Source organism: Ornithodoros turicata, chromosome 4 (genome assembly GCF_037126465.1).
Source record: "Ornithodoros turicata isolate Travis chromosome 4, ASM3712646v1, whole genome shotgun sequence".
Lineage (NCBI taxonomy): Eukaryota > Metazoa > Arthropoda > Arachnida > Ixodida > Argasidae > Ornithodoros > Ornithodoros turicata.
The window spans coordinates 32,324,618-32,343,046 of NC_088204.1; the positions used below are offsets into that span (position 1 = coordinate 32,324,618).

The 18,429-nt window shown below is 46.8% G+C and overlaps 1 protein-coding gene across 1 annotated transcript; it reads right to left on the bottom strand.

The window, feature by feature from the left end:
* Positions 1-967: 967 nt before the first annotated feature.
* On the bottom strand, positions 968-16,474 carry LOC135391413 (platelet-derived growth factor subunit A-like). Its single transcript, XM_064621669.1, has 6 exons — positions 16,177-16,474; positions 14,650-14,722; positions 12,968-13,182; positions 11,109-11,228; positions 4,989-5,155; positions 968-1,072 (listed from the first exon to the last, which is right to left on the bottom strand). Exons 1-6 carry the CDS (start codon positions 16,300-16,302, stop codon positions 1,018-1,020), a joined length of 756 nt encoding a protein of 251 aa, XP_064477739.1. The 5' UTR covers positions 16,303-16,474; the 3' UTR covers positions 968-1,017.
* Positions 16,475-18,429: the final 1,955 nt, after the last annotated feature.

The following is an 18,429-nucleotide window of genomic DNA, read 5'->3' on the forward strand; positions in this document are numbered from 1 at the left end:
ACTTATACAACAACGAAGGAAATCAGATGAATCTGCAGCTGTAGCACAGCGCTAGCTTGCACACGAACGATTCAAGATGACTCTCTCACAGACACGGATACGAAACAAACCGATCAAGTACGTACTTACGAATGAAACATTATTCCCGTGATAGAGCTGACGACAGCCGCAACCGCGGTAAGAACACGTTAACAAAATGTTGTTTCCGCAATGGTGCTCACATTTTAAGAGTAAAAGACTTTGGAACAGCATAAAAGCACGAAAAGCAGCGCGAGCAACAAAGCGTTGCTAAACCGAAACTTTAGAGAGGATCACGTGGTGGACAGGAAGTAATGGCGGTTTTGACAGGGGCGACCACCAGAGGGGTCCCACGGAAATCTGTTCGAAACGGCCGCTCCTGTGTTTCCTTCCTCCATGCCGCCACTAGATACCCCACTGTTGCCGTTCCGGATCACTTCAGCGCGCTAAGTTTAGCGGCAAAATCTTTTTGTTGTTTCTGCGAATGAATCTTATATCTTATATGCCCAAATAAAACGCGTATAACAACTTTCTGTGTCGTGTTTCACTTTTTGGAACCCGTTTTTCAACGTGTTGAGCGATCGGAAGGATCTAGTGCACGGCTGCGTGCATCACATAGCGTACCTGCCGTACTAGGCGCCGCAGTTGCAGTCGTCCATTTCTCCTTCTGTGACTTGGCCTGGCTTGGATTGTGCTTCAACTGGATCTTTAGCGCGCTACAATCAAACGCAAGCCAACGTCTGGTAACAATGCGGTATCTGAGGGCGGCCTCCGGCATTGCACGCATCGGGATAGGAACAAATACATGGGAAAATGGCGACCTTGGGGGACCTGCACGAAACGTATGGCCGGTTCCCTACTGCTTACCATTCCCTGGTTCGCAAGTGGAGGCGACAGGGGCGAAACGTCCTTGCAGTGTGTATTTGCCTTAGAGGAAAGAAACAGACCACATATTCTTATGCTTCGCCTTTATTTGATGTTCAGAGGCAACGTCCCAACCTATGCGTACGGAGTATGGCCTGGCTCCGGACCGAGTGCGTATATGCTTCTGCAGCTGCAATAAATTGAGATTCGCATGAAAATTTTACGCAACTGGCGAGGTGCCTTACATCGGCACAGCACTACAGCACACGCGACGTTGCGATAGGTTGCGTGTATTACTACTTCACTCATGTTAGTTGCCGGTATAGTTGCGCCGAAGCTCACATTTATATTGAGAACCAACGAAACCACTTGTGTTTCATAATAATAATTCGGGGCTTTATGTTGCGAGAGAACTGTGCTGTGATCATGAGCGACGCCACAGTGGTCAGGTCTGTGAATCAATTTTTCCCACCTGAGGCTTCTTTAACACGCGCCGAAATCTTTGCCCACGGCACACCACTTTTAACGTCCTACGTGGATGATACGATCCGAGCAGCTTGTGCCCTTCCACCAAATTGCCACCGTCCTCGGGATCTTGGGATTAGTAGGCCGGTATTGTCTGTCAGTGCAGGTCGTTATTGCGGATTGAATCAGAGTAGTGTTATTCCGCATAAGTACATGCCGGTGCACGACACGCAGACAGCTATGCTGAAACACATCAGTACAGACTCCCTGGAGACACCCTACGAAGGCGGGATAACTGGCAGACGTACATCATGGACATATTGCACAAAGCAGCATACACACTGACACTCCTCGGTCCCCCCGTATCACATATGATACAAAAGTTCCAGAATTTTTTGCGAGAGAACAATGCATCGCAGACGACTGTGCCGAATGTAGCACATGCGATAGGGTGTCCTTCGGCGACATATATTCAGAAAAAGCTGACAGATGGCACGCAAGTCGCGGGGGAGACGTCAAGATGGAGGTGCCCGCGCAAAGTCGAACCTGTGCACGAGGTCCAAGTAAGTTTATGATATTTATTTGTTTACAGGTCATTATTGTTGTCAAAAAGTGATTGGAGAAGAAGGCAGATACGTTAATTTGATGGATTAGAGCCAATTTTAGGAGCACGAGCGCAATATTAGTGATCAACACAGGGTTTTGTATCGTGTATCAAATCTGCCGCTCTGCTGACAATTACGAAAATAGTGCGCATTGCGAAACAATGATTTGATTTGCCTATTTGTCTAACGTTCGCCTGTGTTTTACCTTTCTGATTTCTTTCTGGTACAAGGGGAAGACTCTGAATGAAGAAGAGATCCTTGCTGCGCTCTTCAATGGGGATTCAGAAATTGAAGGTGCCGATGAGGACAGTGAATATGAAGCGTCTTCTTGTTCAAAAGAAGCAGAAGACGAGGAAGACGAGAAGAAGGAAAACTAGACAGATGCATCAGTATGTACCGATGTAGGACCAGAACCAACAAGTGGACAGTCTGCATGGTATTCCACATGTTTGACTTCGCGTGTGCAGCAGCGTGGCTGAGGTACCGTCGTTCCATGCAGTCGAAAAGAGATTTTGGACTATTTGGACTTCCGCATGCGTGTTGCTGAAGGGTTGATCTACGTTCAGGACATTGTCGAAACCAGTGACAGCAGCACGGACGAAGACACCCCTGGAAGCCGAAAGCCATTCCTACCTTTGCCTCCACCCAAGAAGCGAAGCTGTGGTGCACTTCACTTGCCAGAAATGGGCACGACACAAAAAGCACGAAGCCGCTGCAGGCTTCCCGGCTGCAAGGCACTCACAGCAGTGCGTTGCAAATAATGTAAAATATTTCTTTGTTTCAACGGGAGTCGCAATTGTTACAAGGAGTTCCACACCCGGAAATAATACCGAACGAACTTACCGAAATTACCTGTTATGTCAGAAACGAATATTTTTACATATTTTTAAACACAGTGTGTCAAAGTAAGCCCACTTTCGGCAGACTGTATCATTCGGCACGTTTTTACCCATGAAAAATAAACTCATAGATGAAGAACTATCGTTTCATAAATGTCTCTGCAGTGACCCACAGCATCTCATATGATACACTCAGAAAGTACCCGAAGGCATCGGAGCACGCTCTAGACTAAAAATGGGCATATTGTCGGTGTCCCATCACGCACGGTGATGCGTGTAAACTCGCGCTGATTCCTTCCTATTAGCGTCGGGACTGAGGAGGTTAGAGAAGTAGAAGTCGTCTACTTCCTTGTATATGCTACTTTGCGCTCTACAGGTTTACCCACCCATTTTAGTCCAAGCGCCGTCTGATTTAATTCAGGTGCCATCTGAAATAATCCAGGCGCCATTCAGTTTAATCCGGGTGCCGTCTGAAATAATCCAGATGATATTCAATTTAATCCGGCAATTTATTCATTTTCGCGCTCTGCTAAACGCGCGGAAGATCCTGCAGACCAGTCACAAGATATTCTTTAGCAGTCGACATGACCAATGGTGTTGTAGCGGCCGGTGGACAACGATGAAGATGGCCACGCGCCTAGAGCACCTGCCTCAGTTCCACCGGTGCGGCATACCATCGTCGCCGGTTGGGACTCATGTAGAGGAACACCACCTCCTCTACAGTGTCGTCTGCTATACTTCCACTCCAACTCCCAATATCTCGGCGCCGCGTGAACGCGCAACATAAGACGCAGCAGAACTTAAGTCCCCTCAGCAGCTTTTTACTTTTCCTTCCACTACATGTCTGTAGAATATTCTGCGGGGATGCCCCTCATGTGAATACACGGTATAGTGCTTAAAAACACCATGGATTAATTCATATAGCACCACGATTAAATTGCATAGCATCTGGATTTTTTTCAGATGGCGTCTGGATTAAATTGAATGGCGCTTGAATTATTTGAGACGGCACCTGGACTAATTTAACTGGTACTTGGACTAAAATAGACGGGAAAACCTGCAATTTCATGATGACCCTGGAGGTCATGCTAATGGAAGTGGGTACTACGCCATTATAATGGATATGTACAAGTGACACCGGTCACCTAAATGCTACATCACAGGGCTACTTTACGGACGGTGTACACACTTACTATGGAAAGTGCACATGGACTTTCTGAGCAACTCCGCCTCATTAACTCGTTCTTTCAGAAGTGCAAAGGATAAGCGAAGAATATGATCGCTTTGACTGCAAATACCCTAAAGCATGCCCCTACGTCACTACTGGATTTGGTGCGCGTTTCTTTTTTTTTTAAATGTCGTCTTGAGTATTGGGAAGCGTGTGAGGATAAGACTTGACAAGCCTGTACTCCGAGAAAAAAAAGTTCTGAACTAATCTGTGCCGGTAGCACGATGTAGCGGTCTATTGAAATAATTGTACTATGTTATGCCTACATATGGCCCCGCAGATTTTATTCCGCCTTGGATGCTAAAGCGTAAGCAGAGATGTTGGTGTAGTCAACGGTCGATATGCGGCATTAGGATGTTGTAACTGTTACGTGATGATCTTATATAAACTTAGTTCTGGAAGCCTATGTAGTCAGGCTTACTTAATGTGCGGCTTAACAGCGTAACAAGCAGAAAAAAGAGCGATGCGGATGAGAACCCTTTGGTGTTGGTTGCACCCCTTTTTTTATGTGGCATGTATTAAATTGAGGAGCTACTGGGATGTTTTCAACAGTTCTGCGACACGACCGGAGATCGAGCCACTTCTGGTGAAATTAGGAGATCTGAGGTGCTATGAAGAATGTTTGTATTGTACCATATGCTTAAATTACTCGTCAAACGTTATCGGTTGGCAGAATGGCATAGATGCAAGCTAGCTAGTGGATGAACTTCATAATGTGAAAAGCCTGAGTCTGGAATTTGGCACAGCTAGAGCGACATGATAAACACTCGACTCACGCGTGCCCGTCCTATCTCTTAGTTGTGGCCAGACTCACACTTTTCATTTCATGAACATTATCAGTTTACTTCCTTTCCATTGCTGTTGGCCTGCTAGCACGGGAAAATCGATTATACTATGCGCAATAACAGGGGTATTTCAACGTCCCTTTTGCAACATCAGTTTGAAGGAATGCCTTAACCCTGAGTATACCTGCAGAATGTCACGTCGAAATATTCGAGCATGTAGGGACATCTGAAGAAGAGTTTACATTCGCACTGGCATAACTTGTCATCCCAGATGTGGTTCGTGGACGCTGCGCAGTGGAACCTCTCCTTTTCAGTGTAGCACCTGCATCTGCATTTCACCGGGTCGTAGTACTGCCCGTGCGCATGAAAGGCGAAGAACGAAATTAGCGAAAATTGTTTTGTTTTTTCTTTGTGAATGCATATTACCCAACACCGAATGTGTTTTGTTACTGTGTTTTGTTACGCGCGTCTACATGCCTGTGGCGATGAAACTCCCAAGGTCACAAATAAAGTTGTTATTGTTGTTGTTGTTACTGATGGAAAAATGTTACCTGACAATTCGTTATGTTTTTCTTTTTTTTTTTTGTTCCGTGTTACAGCCGCGAAGCAACTGCGGCGTGGACAGAGGACAGCAGGAAGGAGTGAAGGACATGGGGGTTAGTGTGAGTACCGGGTTGACTTCAATAGGAACTATGCCGACATTCGTCTGGAAAGACTGCCAGAAAACCGAAGAGGGAAAACCTCAGGGAGCACAGCTGTTGGCAGGATACGAACCCACGACCTCCCAGTCTTAGGCGCAACCTCTGCTACCAGCAACGAGCAGACGCTCTTACCAGTTCGGCCATGCCACCTCGTATAGCCATGTTACAGCATATGACCCGAATGAACTTGCATCCATTCAACCTGAACTGCATCTAGACTTGGGCACCCTGTTTCTTCCATCAAGCAGTCTGTTGGAATGCACCACAGTATTTTCGCTGTGTGACGTATGATCACCACGCAGCTGAATGGGTGACAGGTACTGTGTAAGAATAATGGGAAGGGTTGACTTCAGTGTCTATACGCTAGCACACGGCGCATGCTATGGGTGCTGGAGGTGGACGTGCCTGGCTTTCGAAACATCTCTGAAAGCGGCAAAGTACAACCTGACTAATATACTGTGTTTTTGTGTATGTCCACACTAACTAATTTATCAAGGGCAATCACGTACATGATGTGAGATTATGGCAGCAATAAGCAAACGTCAAGCGTATGTCACGTGTACGTGTGTGTGAGACAGAAGTTTTATGTAAACAAGGTGCACACACCGAGTTGACACACCGTTTGGTTGACCTGTCCGATTTTTTTACAGTGACTGCTGTTCAAGGGAAGACAGGAGATCCCCGTGTCCGTTGCACAAAACCAGCTGTGACACGCTATCGCACGCACGCACGCACACAAAAAGACACGCAGAAACACACGGACACACGCGCGCACACACGCACGCTCAGACAATGTCACAAATTCGTTTTTATGTTGTGGGTTTTATATTATTCGATAGTACGCAGCATTGCCGTCACTGTGCCAATGCATGGCATTGTAGTCGCAAGAGCCAACCTATACTGCTCCCAAAGCGACTAACCGATTCACCGGGTACCTTGTATAGACCTATCGGAACCTGTGAGGGCTCGACACAGAAGCGAGGAGTCACATGGACACTGACGTCATTTCCGCACGAAATTACCTGCGACCTATTTGCATTGCTGGAGGAAGATGCTATTGGCGTAAGTCAGCTAACCTGATTGTTACGTAGTCAGACTCTGCGAACAGCAACGACGACGAGGCGGTGGTGTCGGCGATGGCTTGTGGCGAGGACACGAGAACAGAAGAACAGAATGGGAGTTTGTGGCTGGACTTCGAACTAGCACAATAAATCACTGACACTAGGACGCAGTCCTCTGAGAGAGGTTTAACTGACGCGGTCGACAGGACCACCCAACTTCACGCTCCTTATTGGTTCGGTTGCCGGAGTTTCTCGGCCCAACCTACGTCAAGACTCAGGCCACTCCTGAGCAAGTGCAGCACGGCTGACCTGACTTTTGGCCTGCTGATCCTAGGCAACGTGAACCCTTTTGAGCTGTGTGGTATCGGCTCCTGCAGCATAGTCCTTACAATGTCGGACAGTTGGCGAGCTCGGGGACGGGTGCGAACATCAAATGATTTTCTTGCAAAGGACCAGGTCAATAGTGAGTACGCGGCGAACAGAAAGGTTTGGAGAGTCTAGGGATCTGGCGCTGGAAGGGGCACATCAGACGCCATTGCCCCCTCGGCGTGTAGGAGAGTTGACTGAGTCTGAGCTGTACAGCATGCGCGGAGACCCCGTGAGGCAGTGTGGTAGTGTGGTAGAGAGACGGTAAATGCGACCGCTGATCTGGGGGCAGATCGAAGAGATTTGGAGGCGCCTAGATTACAGAACGATCCTCAAAGGTTAAGGTTGGCGACGGTACAGACAGAGGTGCAAGCTCGCGGGGAAAACGGTGCTGGAAGTAGGAGAAAGCGCATGGGCGAGTACGCAGCAGAGCTACGGGCTACCTTGTCCCCGATGCCCGATCTGAATGCCTTGGTGCCAGCGTGGTTTTAACATTCCGGAGTCTGCGCAGGGTACTCTGATTCTCCCTTTCTTGAATGAACGTATGCGAGCTTTCCTGGCTTCCCAGACCACTACGGAAATTCTAACCTATGTGCAGTTGAAGACGTTAATTTTTAGGCTAACGACTAATACGCACAAGCGTCTATTTACCAATGCTGCGAACACAGCAAAGCAGTCTTGGAATCAGTTTGCACTAGGGTAGAGATGTTGTGCAGGTATTACTTGGATAGTCGAGGTGTCCATACGCTAGACGACCTTAGGAATCTAATAATATCAGATCGAAGGAGGCCATATCCGAGAGGTTCGTCTTACAGGGTGAAGTAACTCAGATGCTTCCTCCGAAAGAGTTGGTTTCAGCTGCGGAAAATTTCGAGGAATCGTGGAAGGATCCAGTAGACGCGAGGAGACGCGGTAGGGCCAACCGAGATTATCCGGACAAGCATGCTAGAGCGGACAGGGATGCCGCACGACCACGTCGGACATATGCTTGTCACACTCTTTCCGGAGATCGCAGCGATCGTAAATAACAGACCTTTGACTCCTGTGTCAACGGATCCGGAAAACCCAACGATTTGGACTCCAAGTATGATTCTCACTCAGAAGACGTGTAGAAACCCTCCACCTCCTGGAGAATTTGGATATGACAGTGTCTACCGAAGGCACTGAAAACAAGTGCTGTCAGTAGTCAACACCTTTTGGGAGCGCTGGAGGAGAGAATATCTAACATTGCAGGGCCGTCACAGGTAGCAGACAGCTCAACGAGACATCCGAGAGGGTGACATTGTCGTGCTGAACAAGGATGCCGAGCGAAAGGCTCTCTTTTTACCGTACTTTCAGTTATGTACGGTTTAGACAGTTCCGATTCAATGATTAATGAACGTCCTCATTGAGATCAGAATAGTGGCCCTTACCATGCGAAGACGCGGACCTTGGCTGTCGGCTATACGTATCCCTGCCAGTGCGCCTCAATTTATCTCAGCGCCCCGTTATCTCTACGATAGCGGAGAGATAACGGGGAGAGATAACTCTCTTCCGGCAATAGCAACTCGCGCTCGGTGTAGCAGAGTGAAACGAAACCGTTCCAAAAGCAAAGTTACCACTACTACCACGGTGGACTGCCACAAGCATAAGTGTGACATAAACCCGCCATTTTTGTAACTACCCTCAAGCGTGTGCTTGCCATCTTGTCCTGGTCGCACGTCATAGAAAACGTCATGTTGAAGTCGTGTGACTTTGTTTACATGTCGTTTTGCCGCTTACTGGCATACTTCCATCGTCATAACGCCAATAGATGAACGTATTTTGCAGCATAAACTACGCGGTGCTTCTTCCACGGCATGGTAGCCCATTTCTCCTTTGCTTAAAGGAGTACAGAGGGCCATCCAAAAAATTTTCAGATTAAGACATCTGATGAAAGTGTGTGTGTCATTATACCGAATAGCGCGAAAGGTATTGATGTGTGCAATTTGTTTCCCAGAAAAAAACTTACATAAACATAGCTCCGCGCCTTCACCCTTAACTCCCCACTCCAGCTATAACGAGGATGAGGAGGTATGATGGCACGTCACCGATGACGGCATAAGGAGACTCGTTCTGGTTTGCCGATCAGTGGGGGTCAGCGCATTGTTCCTTTGCCGCCGTAAACCTGTTTTGCCAGTTTTCCCGGAGAATTGGGGATACAAGGAGCGCCCGAAGCATTACCGAGCAAGGAGAAAGGCTTTATCAGAACCCCGAACAGCCGAGTAGCAGACGACAGCGGAGTAGCAGACAACATTTTTCTTGGCCAATCAGCGAGCGTTCTCCTTATAGCGTCAGCGCGAGGTTCCAGGCAGATCACAGGCTGGTACTGCTCTTCACCACCGTTGCGCACGGTCGCTTTTTGCGGCATATTTTAAATTCAGTTTCTGCGATAATTATGACTCTGTGGTGTAAATTACTTCGCATGGTGCATGTTACTGGCAAACTTAACAGTTTTATGAGAAGAAAACTGGGTGTTAAAAATGGCTTCTGTGCTACTTTAAGTACATCGGATCGGCTCAGTGGGTCGTCATCACATCTTTGAAAGTCGTCAACAGTACGAGGCCTTATGTTCAAAACTGCTTGTTTTACCGCGAGATTATCAAATAAAAATAATTGCCGTGATGGAAAGACACCCAACAGGTCGCGCAGAAACTATAACCGCATTGTTTACAAACTGTTTGGCCGCCGATCACGGGCGCCGCCATCTTCAAGGTCACGTGTGCCCTGACGTTTGCTGTGACGTGCGACCAGGATCTGTCCAGGATGCATTGCGTTCGCCCAGCACGCTTTCGTCTACGGAAGAATACTTTGGATGCCACCCCTGTGGCCACAAGCGCGCTTCTCCATCCCTCTGAACGAATGAACTCGACTGCTTCCGCTCGCCACTAGGGTGTCTCTCCCCACAGAAAATACGCCGCTCGCACGTTCCGTAAACTTCTGTCCAGCACTGTACTGCATGTTTTTCCTGACTTGCATTATGGCCTTAGTAGCTGGTGCGCCACTAAAACCCGATTCCTGACTTTTTTGACAAAAGTTTCTGTTCCTGAACAGTACGAAGACAAGGCTTACGTTAGCCAGTTTTACTTTGCTCACGAGAATATTTCAAAGATATAACGAAGACTTGCGAAGATGATTTATACGTAACCGCTTAGCAAATAGTAGCTCTGATTTGATGATGCTCCTTTTTTCAAGTCGTCTGCAAACTCAATGTAAGAGAGTACAGGGAGTACGCGAGCAGTAGTTAACAAGGGAGACGTAGAAAGGGAGAGGTGTAAAATAATTATTTGTATTGATATGGAATATGTCATTCCACATTCCACCCAGATTTCTTCGTAGGTCAATATCTCACGGACTATGGCGCGTACAGCCGGCGCGTACACCCACTGAACTTTCAGAACTCGGAACTTATTTCAGATGCAGATTACTATACATATATTACAGATCAGGTATAAGGAAACAAAATACGTGCAACTGCTAGTGATGGAAGACGTGCACAAATTCCAAATTCTTATCTTCGATATGAAAATACATCAGACTTATGTGTCACCTGCGGCGCTTCACAAGCTCTCCCAACTCAGGTGGTCGATATTAATTAGGGAAACCACGCACGCCGTCAAACCCGAAATATGTTCCAAATACAAATGTTCAACAACCTGCTTCAGTCCAACCAGGAGAACACTTGGGAAGATCAGCGAAGTTCCCTGAATTTACCGGGGCAGGAAGGTACGTCGCATTTCTCAAGAACACGAATAATTAAACATTGAGACAATAGCAAGGCAGCGCAGGCGAGATCGCAACAACCTCAAGTCACAACTTGTGTTGAGAAGTGAGATACCCAAAGTTTACAGAAGCTTCTCAACAACCTAAATCTTGACGCCGCATAGCTTTGCTTGTTGGACATTACTAAGCTCTACGGATAATAGATGACGTCGTCGGACACATGAAATGAGAGCCTGTCAACACACGGTGCATCTCCAGGAGCAGACGATGGCTCTCAAATATACGTACCGCTTTCTTCTGGAGTGAGCTTATTGTGAAAATGATTACCATTTAACAGGCATAGCACATTCAAAGTTTCATCTAAGGGACGTTCGGGAAACGGATCACAACAATAATGGTGTTACGCTGTGGACATCTTTTCCGCGTTTTTTTTACCTGATTCCTGAAGCAATGCGTTTTCTTTACTGAACAAGTGCACGCACATCTTGCATGCTGCTCAACCTCGACTTTCGTGCATACAGGTGGCTTAGCTTGATGCACGTCAAACATAAGCACCTGCAAGGAAATCCGTGGCAATATTTAAAACGGGTCATACCAAATCAAAGGAACGCATTGTCTATTCATGACTATATTTGAACTGTTTCTATATTTGTTGCGCAGCAAGACAGAGGAGAGGGGCAGTAATGAGCGATACAAGCATGAGTGGGTAATGATAATTTATGGCGCACCAAAAGCTCCGTACACGACACACCGTATTTAGCGTCCTTCCGGGAAGACGGCGAGTCTGAGCAACTTTTACGCCGTTGCTAAATTTCTAGCGTCCTTGGCCGGGATCGAACCCGCATCCTTGGGGTCAGTAGTCGGGCACACTACCAACTAATCCAACAAGGCAGGTCAAACATCAGTGGACAAACGCAGAAAATAATAAAGGGAATAAAGTAGAGAAGAAAAAGTAACAGAGAAAGACTGAGGACAAGATATCCCATTTATCTCGCGTGTAGACGTAACGGATGTTCACTGCAAGAATGCAAGAAATAAGTAACTCAATCTACGCGGGTGGACTTGAAGCGGTCATCTCAGCCCTAGGCTGTCCACTAGACAAAGCCTCCAAGTAGATGAATTACATAAGCATGCCAGAACTAGTTGCGGCTTTATGAAAAAATCTTTGGGAAGTGCCTTTCAGGCACCAGCGATGGGGATAACTTCCGAACTGTTGTCCTCGTTTCCTTGTCTGATGAGACCTCGTGTAATATCTGAGGCATATCGTCCGGCCAATGGATCATCTGGGTTTGGGGGCCCTTCGTGTCGTTCTCGTCCTCTGTAAGGCAGGCTGGTGAACATGGCATGAACTTCACACTGCCGCACAGTGACAACTTGGCCGTAGTATGCTAAGGACAACCAGAAGCCTGGGAATCGCCTGGGTGGACGACTTAACCTAGACCCTGAGAGCGCTGACCTGACAAAAGCACCTTTCAATTTCTAGGGACTAAGCTTGTCGGAGCGCCAGCCCTCGGACCTTCCTGTGACGATATGGGTTGAACAGAGTAGGACACAGCACCACCTGTCTCGCGTGCCCAAAGTGCACAGTTCAAGGCACAGACGCGGGTTCCTATGTCGATGCCGAAGTTTGCTTCTTGCTCGGATAACGACGTCACAGTCCGGACCGCAGTCACGACCCACCGATGTCAGTCTGGCCTTCGTGTGAATCTGGGTTGTCCAGGCAGCCCACCCTTCACGATGATAATGTCATAGACCAGTTGGTTCTAGAGCCCACACAGTGATGGGGCTGGAACAGAGTCTCAAGTCACGAGGGGGATGCGGTCATTACAGACGGCGTAACAGCGCTCTTGGTTAGGGGAAAGGTGTTCTTTCAATAAAGCACGGTGGCAGAAGCGCAATGAGGGAAGCCAATGGTTGGGTTTCCGTGTTGTCGTGGTTGTGGCATTTTGCTTTGTTGTATCTTCGCCTGTGACGTCACGTGTGTGCGTTGCTGCGGAAATTGACCCACCACTGGCTCGTTGTTCGGTGGTGAAAACGCATTATGACTTTCCAGTTGTTACCTCGGCGTATTTGCCTGCAGTTTGTTTTTCCGGGTTTTCTTTCTCGCTACCGTTATGTAAGGTTATGGGAGGAACTTGGTTAATGTGCTACCTTTGTGAATTGTAACAAGGGTACGCTCCAAGTAAACACACAAAAGACACGGCTAGGCTGTATGAAGGAGTGGCATGCCTAGTAATCCTACTGAGCTGCCGATAGCGGAGACCATTGACCTACGTTTCAAGATAAATATTTACCTGTACAGTTTTGTTTGTAAAATCTGTAGCTTGACAAGTGACAGAACCATGACAGTGCCCTGTACAGCGTTGCACTTCTACGAACTGTGGGTACGGAAACATGTGTACAGGTCTCGGCACCTCCGCCAAGGTAGTGCGTATCTGGCAGCCGGCTTCGCGAATTTCGTCCAGGATAATATCGCCCTTGCAACGGGCGGGTTTTCGCCGGCGCATCACTGCGAATTAAGCCAAGTCCACACTTTAGAAACAGGAAAACATTTCATGTTACAGAATTTCCGTCAGAAAAAAAGATACTCTTCCGATAACTCTTACACATAAACGCGAGCGTACATTTTCAATTGTCATGATGTTTATGCGCAGAAGAACGATCAATGTATCCTTGTATACATCGATCTATCATACCTTATATATGTATCGAAGGTCGAGTCATTTCAACGTGTGCGTATAGTTCTTGTTTCGGCTCATTTGCATAGCAAATTTCAGCGATGGATATTTCAACACACGTGCGCGTTTCAGCATTTTTAACCATGGAATGACTTTCAACGAGGAATATCTCCCGTTCTGCTGCATCGCGTTTGCGCGCGAAATCCCTTACTGAATGAATTTTAGGTAAGTACTGATCTTGTAACATACCTTCTTCGAGAGAATGCTCGCCTGTCCATATAACTCAACTGCACACACGGCATCTATTTTACTCTACTAGTTACGTTTCTAACAATTCTGTAACGAATATGAAAACACCCTGTATATTTTCTTTTAAATAAGCAATCAATCAGTCACCCTGTATATTGCTGTCCTTAGGTTCAGGGGCACATTGATAAGGCATCCTGTTCAGATGCTGCGTCGTCTTGAGGGGTAGCCGTATAGTGATGACAGATCATGATCATGGGGGGGGGGGGGGGGTCAAGGAAGACGATAGTGATCGGCAGGTATCACGCGCATGTTGCTTAGAGAGCACAGATACCGTGCTAATATTCATTAAACATTTTCAGCGTAGTCATCCGTCTGACTTTTCCTCTACAACAGCATTCAGAAAGCAACGGCCGCCTTCGAAGTGTTTGAGTAACCCGGACACCCCTACACCGCTAGTGGAGCACCCGGAAACGCGCTCTTCCAATACTTCAGCTAAATCCTACTAGGGTATCTCTGCTCGTGCTCCGCCGGTCAATGCTCGTTCAAGTTAAGGTTGTGGGGAGCTGTACATCATCCGTCACTAGATTTAGAACCACTACACTTTCGGTGTGAAGTAGCTCAGTGAAATTCCTCTTTTCTTTATACAATGGTATCTACAAGTAGATAGAGACCAGAACCTTGCCCTCCTTCTCACCACTCTAAATCATGCCACATGTATAAAACTATTCATACCTTGTGTTAACGTGTTCAAATATTTGTTCTTTGTGGGTACCATCGAGGAATAGAATTCATTACACTCGATTGTGTGTTATCCCCCGACATGAGTTCGTGTGAGCGAAGCCACAAGCTACGTTTTAGTTTGCTTGGGTGGCAGGTGTCGTCTGCAGTAATTGGAAATAAATAAATAAGTGCGTCTCTTTTCACCGTAGCAATGTCCAATCAACTTTTGCATGCGTTTCCTGGTACGTGCAAATAATGCATAACACCATCAAATGGAGACACATCACATCTCATTACTTCCAGTGTCTAAGAAGTGTAGGTATACGAACCGGCTCTCTTGACTTTGTGATAGTCCAACTCGTAACCTCCATCTCGCTCCTTGAAGAAAGTATTTGAAGGATGCTAGAAGTGCGAAGACCAAGGTTATTACTGGTACTCGTATAAGCGAAAAATGTTGAGCTCTGAGGGAGCTCCTAGTTGAAGTTTTCAAGTGAATGGAGGTGGGGTAGCTGGGGGGCGGTGAGGACCCACTTCCTTGAGCATCCGTATTTCGAATGGAGAACACTGCGCATAGCTAAACGCCACATCGCAGGCATTGAACAAGCCATCCTCAAGAACCGGCGAGTTCGGTACACTGCAGCGCAGTGTAATATTAGCATCCCCGACACCTTACTTGGGGGCAGAAGGGGGCGAGCATGGCAGTCTCTCAGCAGCTGCTGAATCGTTTGCAATCCTAGGCGGACGAATTCGAACGGACGGGTGCCGTGCCAAACGCAATTCGCAAGAAGACCTGATGCGCCTAGAAGACCTAGATGCGCACAGTGAATACTCTGCCAAAAACACTGACGTAGTTTGGTGCTTCCCAAAATTTCCCTTGCATTAAAAGAAATGAAAGTGTGGGTCAACCGTGAACGACCCTTGTACATCGGGATATTGTGACTGAAGGTTACAACTATGGCAACTAGTGAGAAGCCGTGCGCAAGCGCAGCTTTCAAAAATTAGTGCGTGAAAAATTAGAATGTGCTTAAAAGTGAAATAATACATGGAAGTGAAACAACGCCACATACCGAATCAGCAATATTGTGCGGTATAAACTACTTGCGTAATAAAATTGTGCGGTCTTAAACCTTTTCTTTTATGCACCTCAATAACGACATCTGAAGCACTACTACGACAAGAGAAAGACAGCCTTGATAAGCCTAACGGATTTTTAGGTCGCCATCCTTCGAAAGGTAGAGACGCGCTGGATCATATTACATTAGCTATGCATTTGATCAGGTGCCTCAGTTAAGGTTAGTCAGGCCAGGACGGTAAGCACAGATGAGGGTTCGGAGGAGGGCACCGTTTGCCTCCCCTGGGAACGCTCTATCGGCGATGCCGGACTCGGACTGTGCCGCTTTGGCTACTGAGTAAACATGGCAGATCATCTTGAAGAAATTAGCGAAATATTGAATTTTATACGTTTCACACAACATTCGGCGTTGATTCTTGTTTCATTGTATCCGTTATTTTCTCTTCTTTCTCGCAAAATCATTTGTTCTTAGCGTTTATTCCTCTTTGCTAAAAAGCAATAAGCCCGTCTACGTTATAAATTAATAATGAATTGATACATATTCATGCGATTATAAACAAGCCAGCGGATAAATTAACGAACGCGGAACCAGGGCATAGTGCCTCGTCGGTGCGGAACCGATTAAAGCTGATAACCTAAAATCTGTTATGCTATTTCCCCATGATAGTGCTACAATGAATCCAGTTTTTGTACCCTTTTCCATCAAACGCGGGTGTAACGCATTGCCTCGCGTTTTAGGTCGTAAATGGCCCCGCGGGAGCAGCAAACAACTAGGGGAGCTCACTTGAAACACGCTCTGGCCGGGGTCATCCCACAAAGGCGACTGCAAAGGATCTTCAGCGTCAACGCTGTTCCTACTTAGAAGAGTACAGCCGAGAAGCAGGAGTGCGGTGCCAACTCGACTTGTCATCCCTCCGCTGTTGTTCTTCTGCGATTTCTTCTTCTTCTTCTTCCACCACTAAGCACAGTGGCCAGAAGCCACTGCAGCGCGCCCAAGGTATTAGTTTACCCACAGATATCGAGAAACATGTAGGGCCTCCCGATTCATATTGATTTCGGTTAATCGTTACGGGGGCTGCGTTCCTAAACCTACTCGAGTTGACTAACCATATTGGACCGCACTGAACAAGACCCGTTCCCATGCCGGGTTGAGTTGCTCGACCTGGCGTCGCCTCGTCTTTGTCGTGCAACTTTGATACGAAACTGGCGGAATGTTCCGAGGGACGACCTCTTTCATTCAGGAGCAGCAACACGTGGGATTGCCATTGCAGAGTCCAGCAAGATCACACGGGCTTTCCAGTGCGTGTGTTGCGAGATGGTTTCCGAAGCTGATAATAGTTGTTAGTTCGTAGCTTTACGTCTCGAGACGACTATGATCAGACGCCACAGTGACTCGTCTTTGGATTAAGTTTGACCCACCTGAGGGTTCTTAAGGACAATTGAAATCTTATCACCCGTACGCCACATTCCGCCAACTCGCGGAAAACGGCGTATTTAAGCAGCTTGTACCCTACCACGAGGTAGTTTTCGACTACAAATACCCACTTTCCTTGTAGTCAAATTGGGTTTGCACCTACAAAAATTCACTCACATTTATTGTCGCTCTGCCTACTCGTTGAGTATTTGATCGTCCTCCAGTGCTGCGGCAGCTACGTAGTTGGCTTACCAAATTTATTTATTTAGTCGCATCACGCATATCAAATGCAGAAGGCATTACATAACGCGGCTACAGACAGAACGTAACAGAAAAAGCGTATACAACACAACTATGAAATGTCATAGAATATGCAAATTACAAGTGCATTGAATACAAAGTCAGTGATCAGATACCAAATCACCAAGTACCAACTCATCGGCCACCAAATACAAAAAAAAGATAGTTGCAGGGTGTTTAAAATAAATTGGTTACGTAAACAACGTATACTCATCAAGGAAATCACATCAGAGCTTGGAGTAGCCTTGTAGCGTCAGGGCCCACCCACCAAGAACTCCAGACAGGTGGTGGAGCCGCTGCAGCAAACGAAGTGCTTTTTGGTCTGAACAGTGAAGGTGCTGCCATACAGGTAGAGATCGAACTTCGAAGAGAAGATCGAAGAGATCGAAGATGATCGCCAAGCACTCTTTTTCCGTGACATAGTAGTTTCGTTCTGCCGGGTTCAGTGTGCGACAAGCAAAAGCCGCCGAGCAAAGAATAGCGTCATGCTCCTGCAAGAGAACTGCGCGAAGACCATAGTCTCATGATCTGTTTGCCCAACAAATGGTTTGTTTAGGTCGCGCAAATAAAGCCTAGCCGTATAGCGATTACTAGTGATAGAGCTCGAAATGATGATTCTGTTTCCTTGGCACCCTGGGTTGCTCTGTGCACAAGACTACCCACATAACCATCGACATCCGAAGGATGTCCCCAAATGGTCCTGTCGTCCTGGTCGGACAGTAATGTCGTAGGAACGTCCAGAGGATGTCAGGGTAATCGTCCGATTGTCGTTCTTCATGAATATCTTCCAAAGACATCCCTGGGATGTTTGAAATTAATCAGACGTGGACAATGATTTAGCACGGACATAACGAGAATATCCCGATATATAGAAGAGACCAGTAGCATAGAGCACCATGAGGAAATATGTTCTATTACTTCACACATTCATGCAATATGTGCCACGCAATTGGCAGTACGAAAGTGATGGTTGTGTAGCGCGTTAAGTGTGTGTTGCTTACTGTGTGTGTTAAGCGTGTAGTGTTAAGTAGTGTGTTGCTCAACGGGGCAAAAATACTGACAGAAAGCGCATATGCCTGTCGGAAGTTATCAATATAAAACGTTATCTTAAAGGAGTACAAAGGGCCATAAAAAAAGAAATTGAGGTTAATTAAGACGTCTGAAGAAAGTGTGTGTCTTATTTTATACCGAATAGCGCGAAAGGTTTTGATGTGTACAATTTAGCAATGATTTTTCATTACCCCGAACAACCGAGTAGCAGACGACAGCGGGGTAGCAGACAACATGCATTTCTCTGGAGCAATTAGCAAGCGTTATACTTCT

Bases quoted from the DNA above. Each gene is read 5' to 3' on its own strand.
- LOC135391413 (XM_064621669.1), bottom strand. From the start codon at position 16,302: ATGACAAGTCGAGTTGGCACCGCACTCCTGCTTCTCGGCTGTACTCTT. The intron at 13,183-14,649 runs GTTCGTATACCT...CTTAATTCGCAG, and splicing joins TCACAAAGTCAAGAGAGCCG to TGATGCGCCGGCGAAAACCC. The intron at 5,156-11,108 runs GTAAAAAAAACG...GCGCACGGGCAG, and splicing joins CGCATTGCTTCAGGAATCAG to TACTACGACCCGGTGAAATG.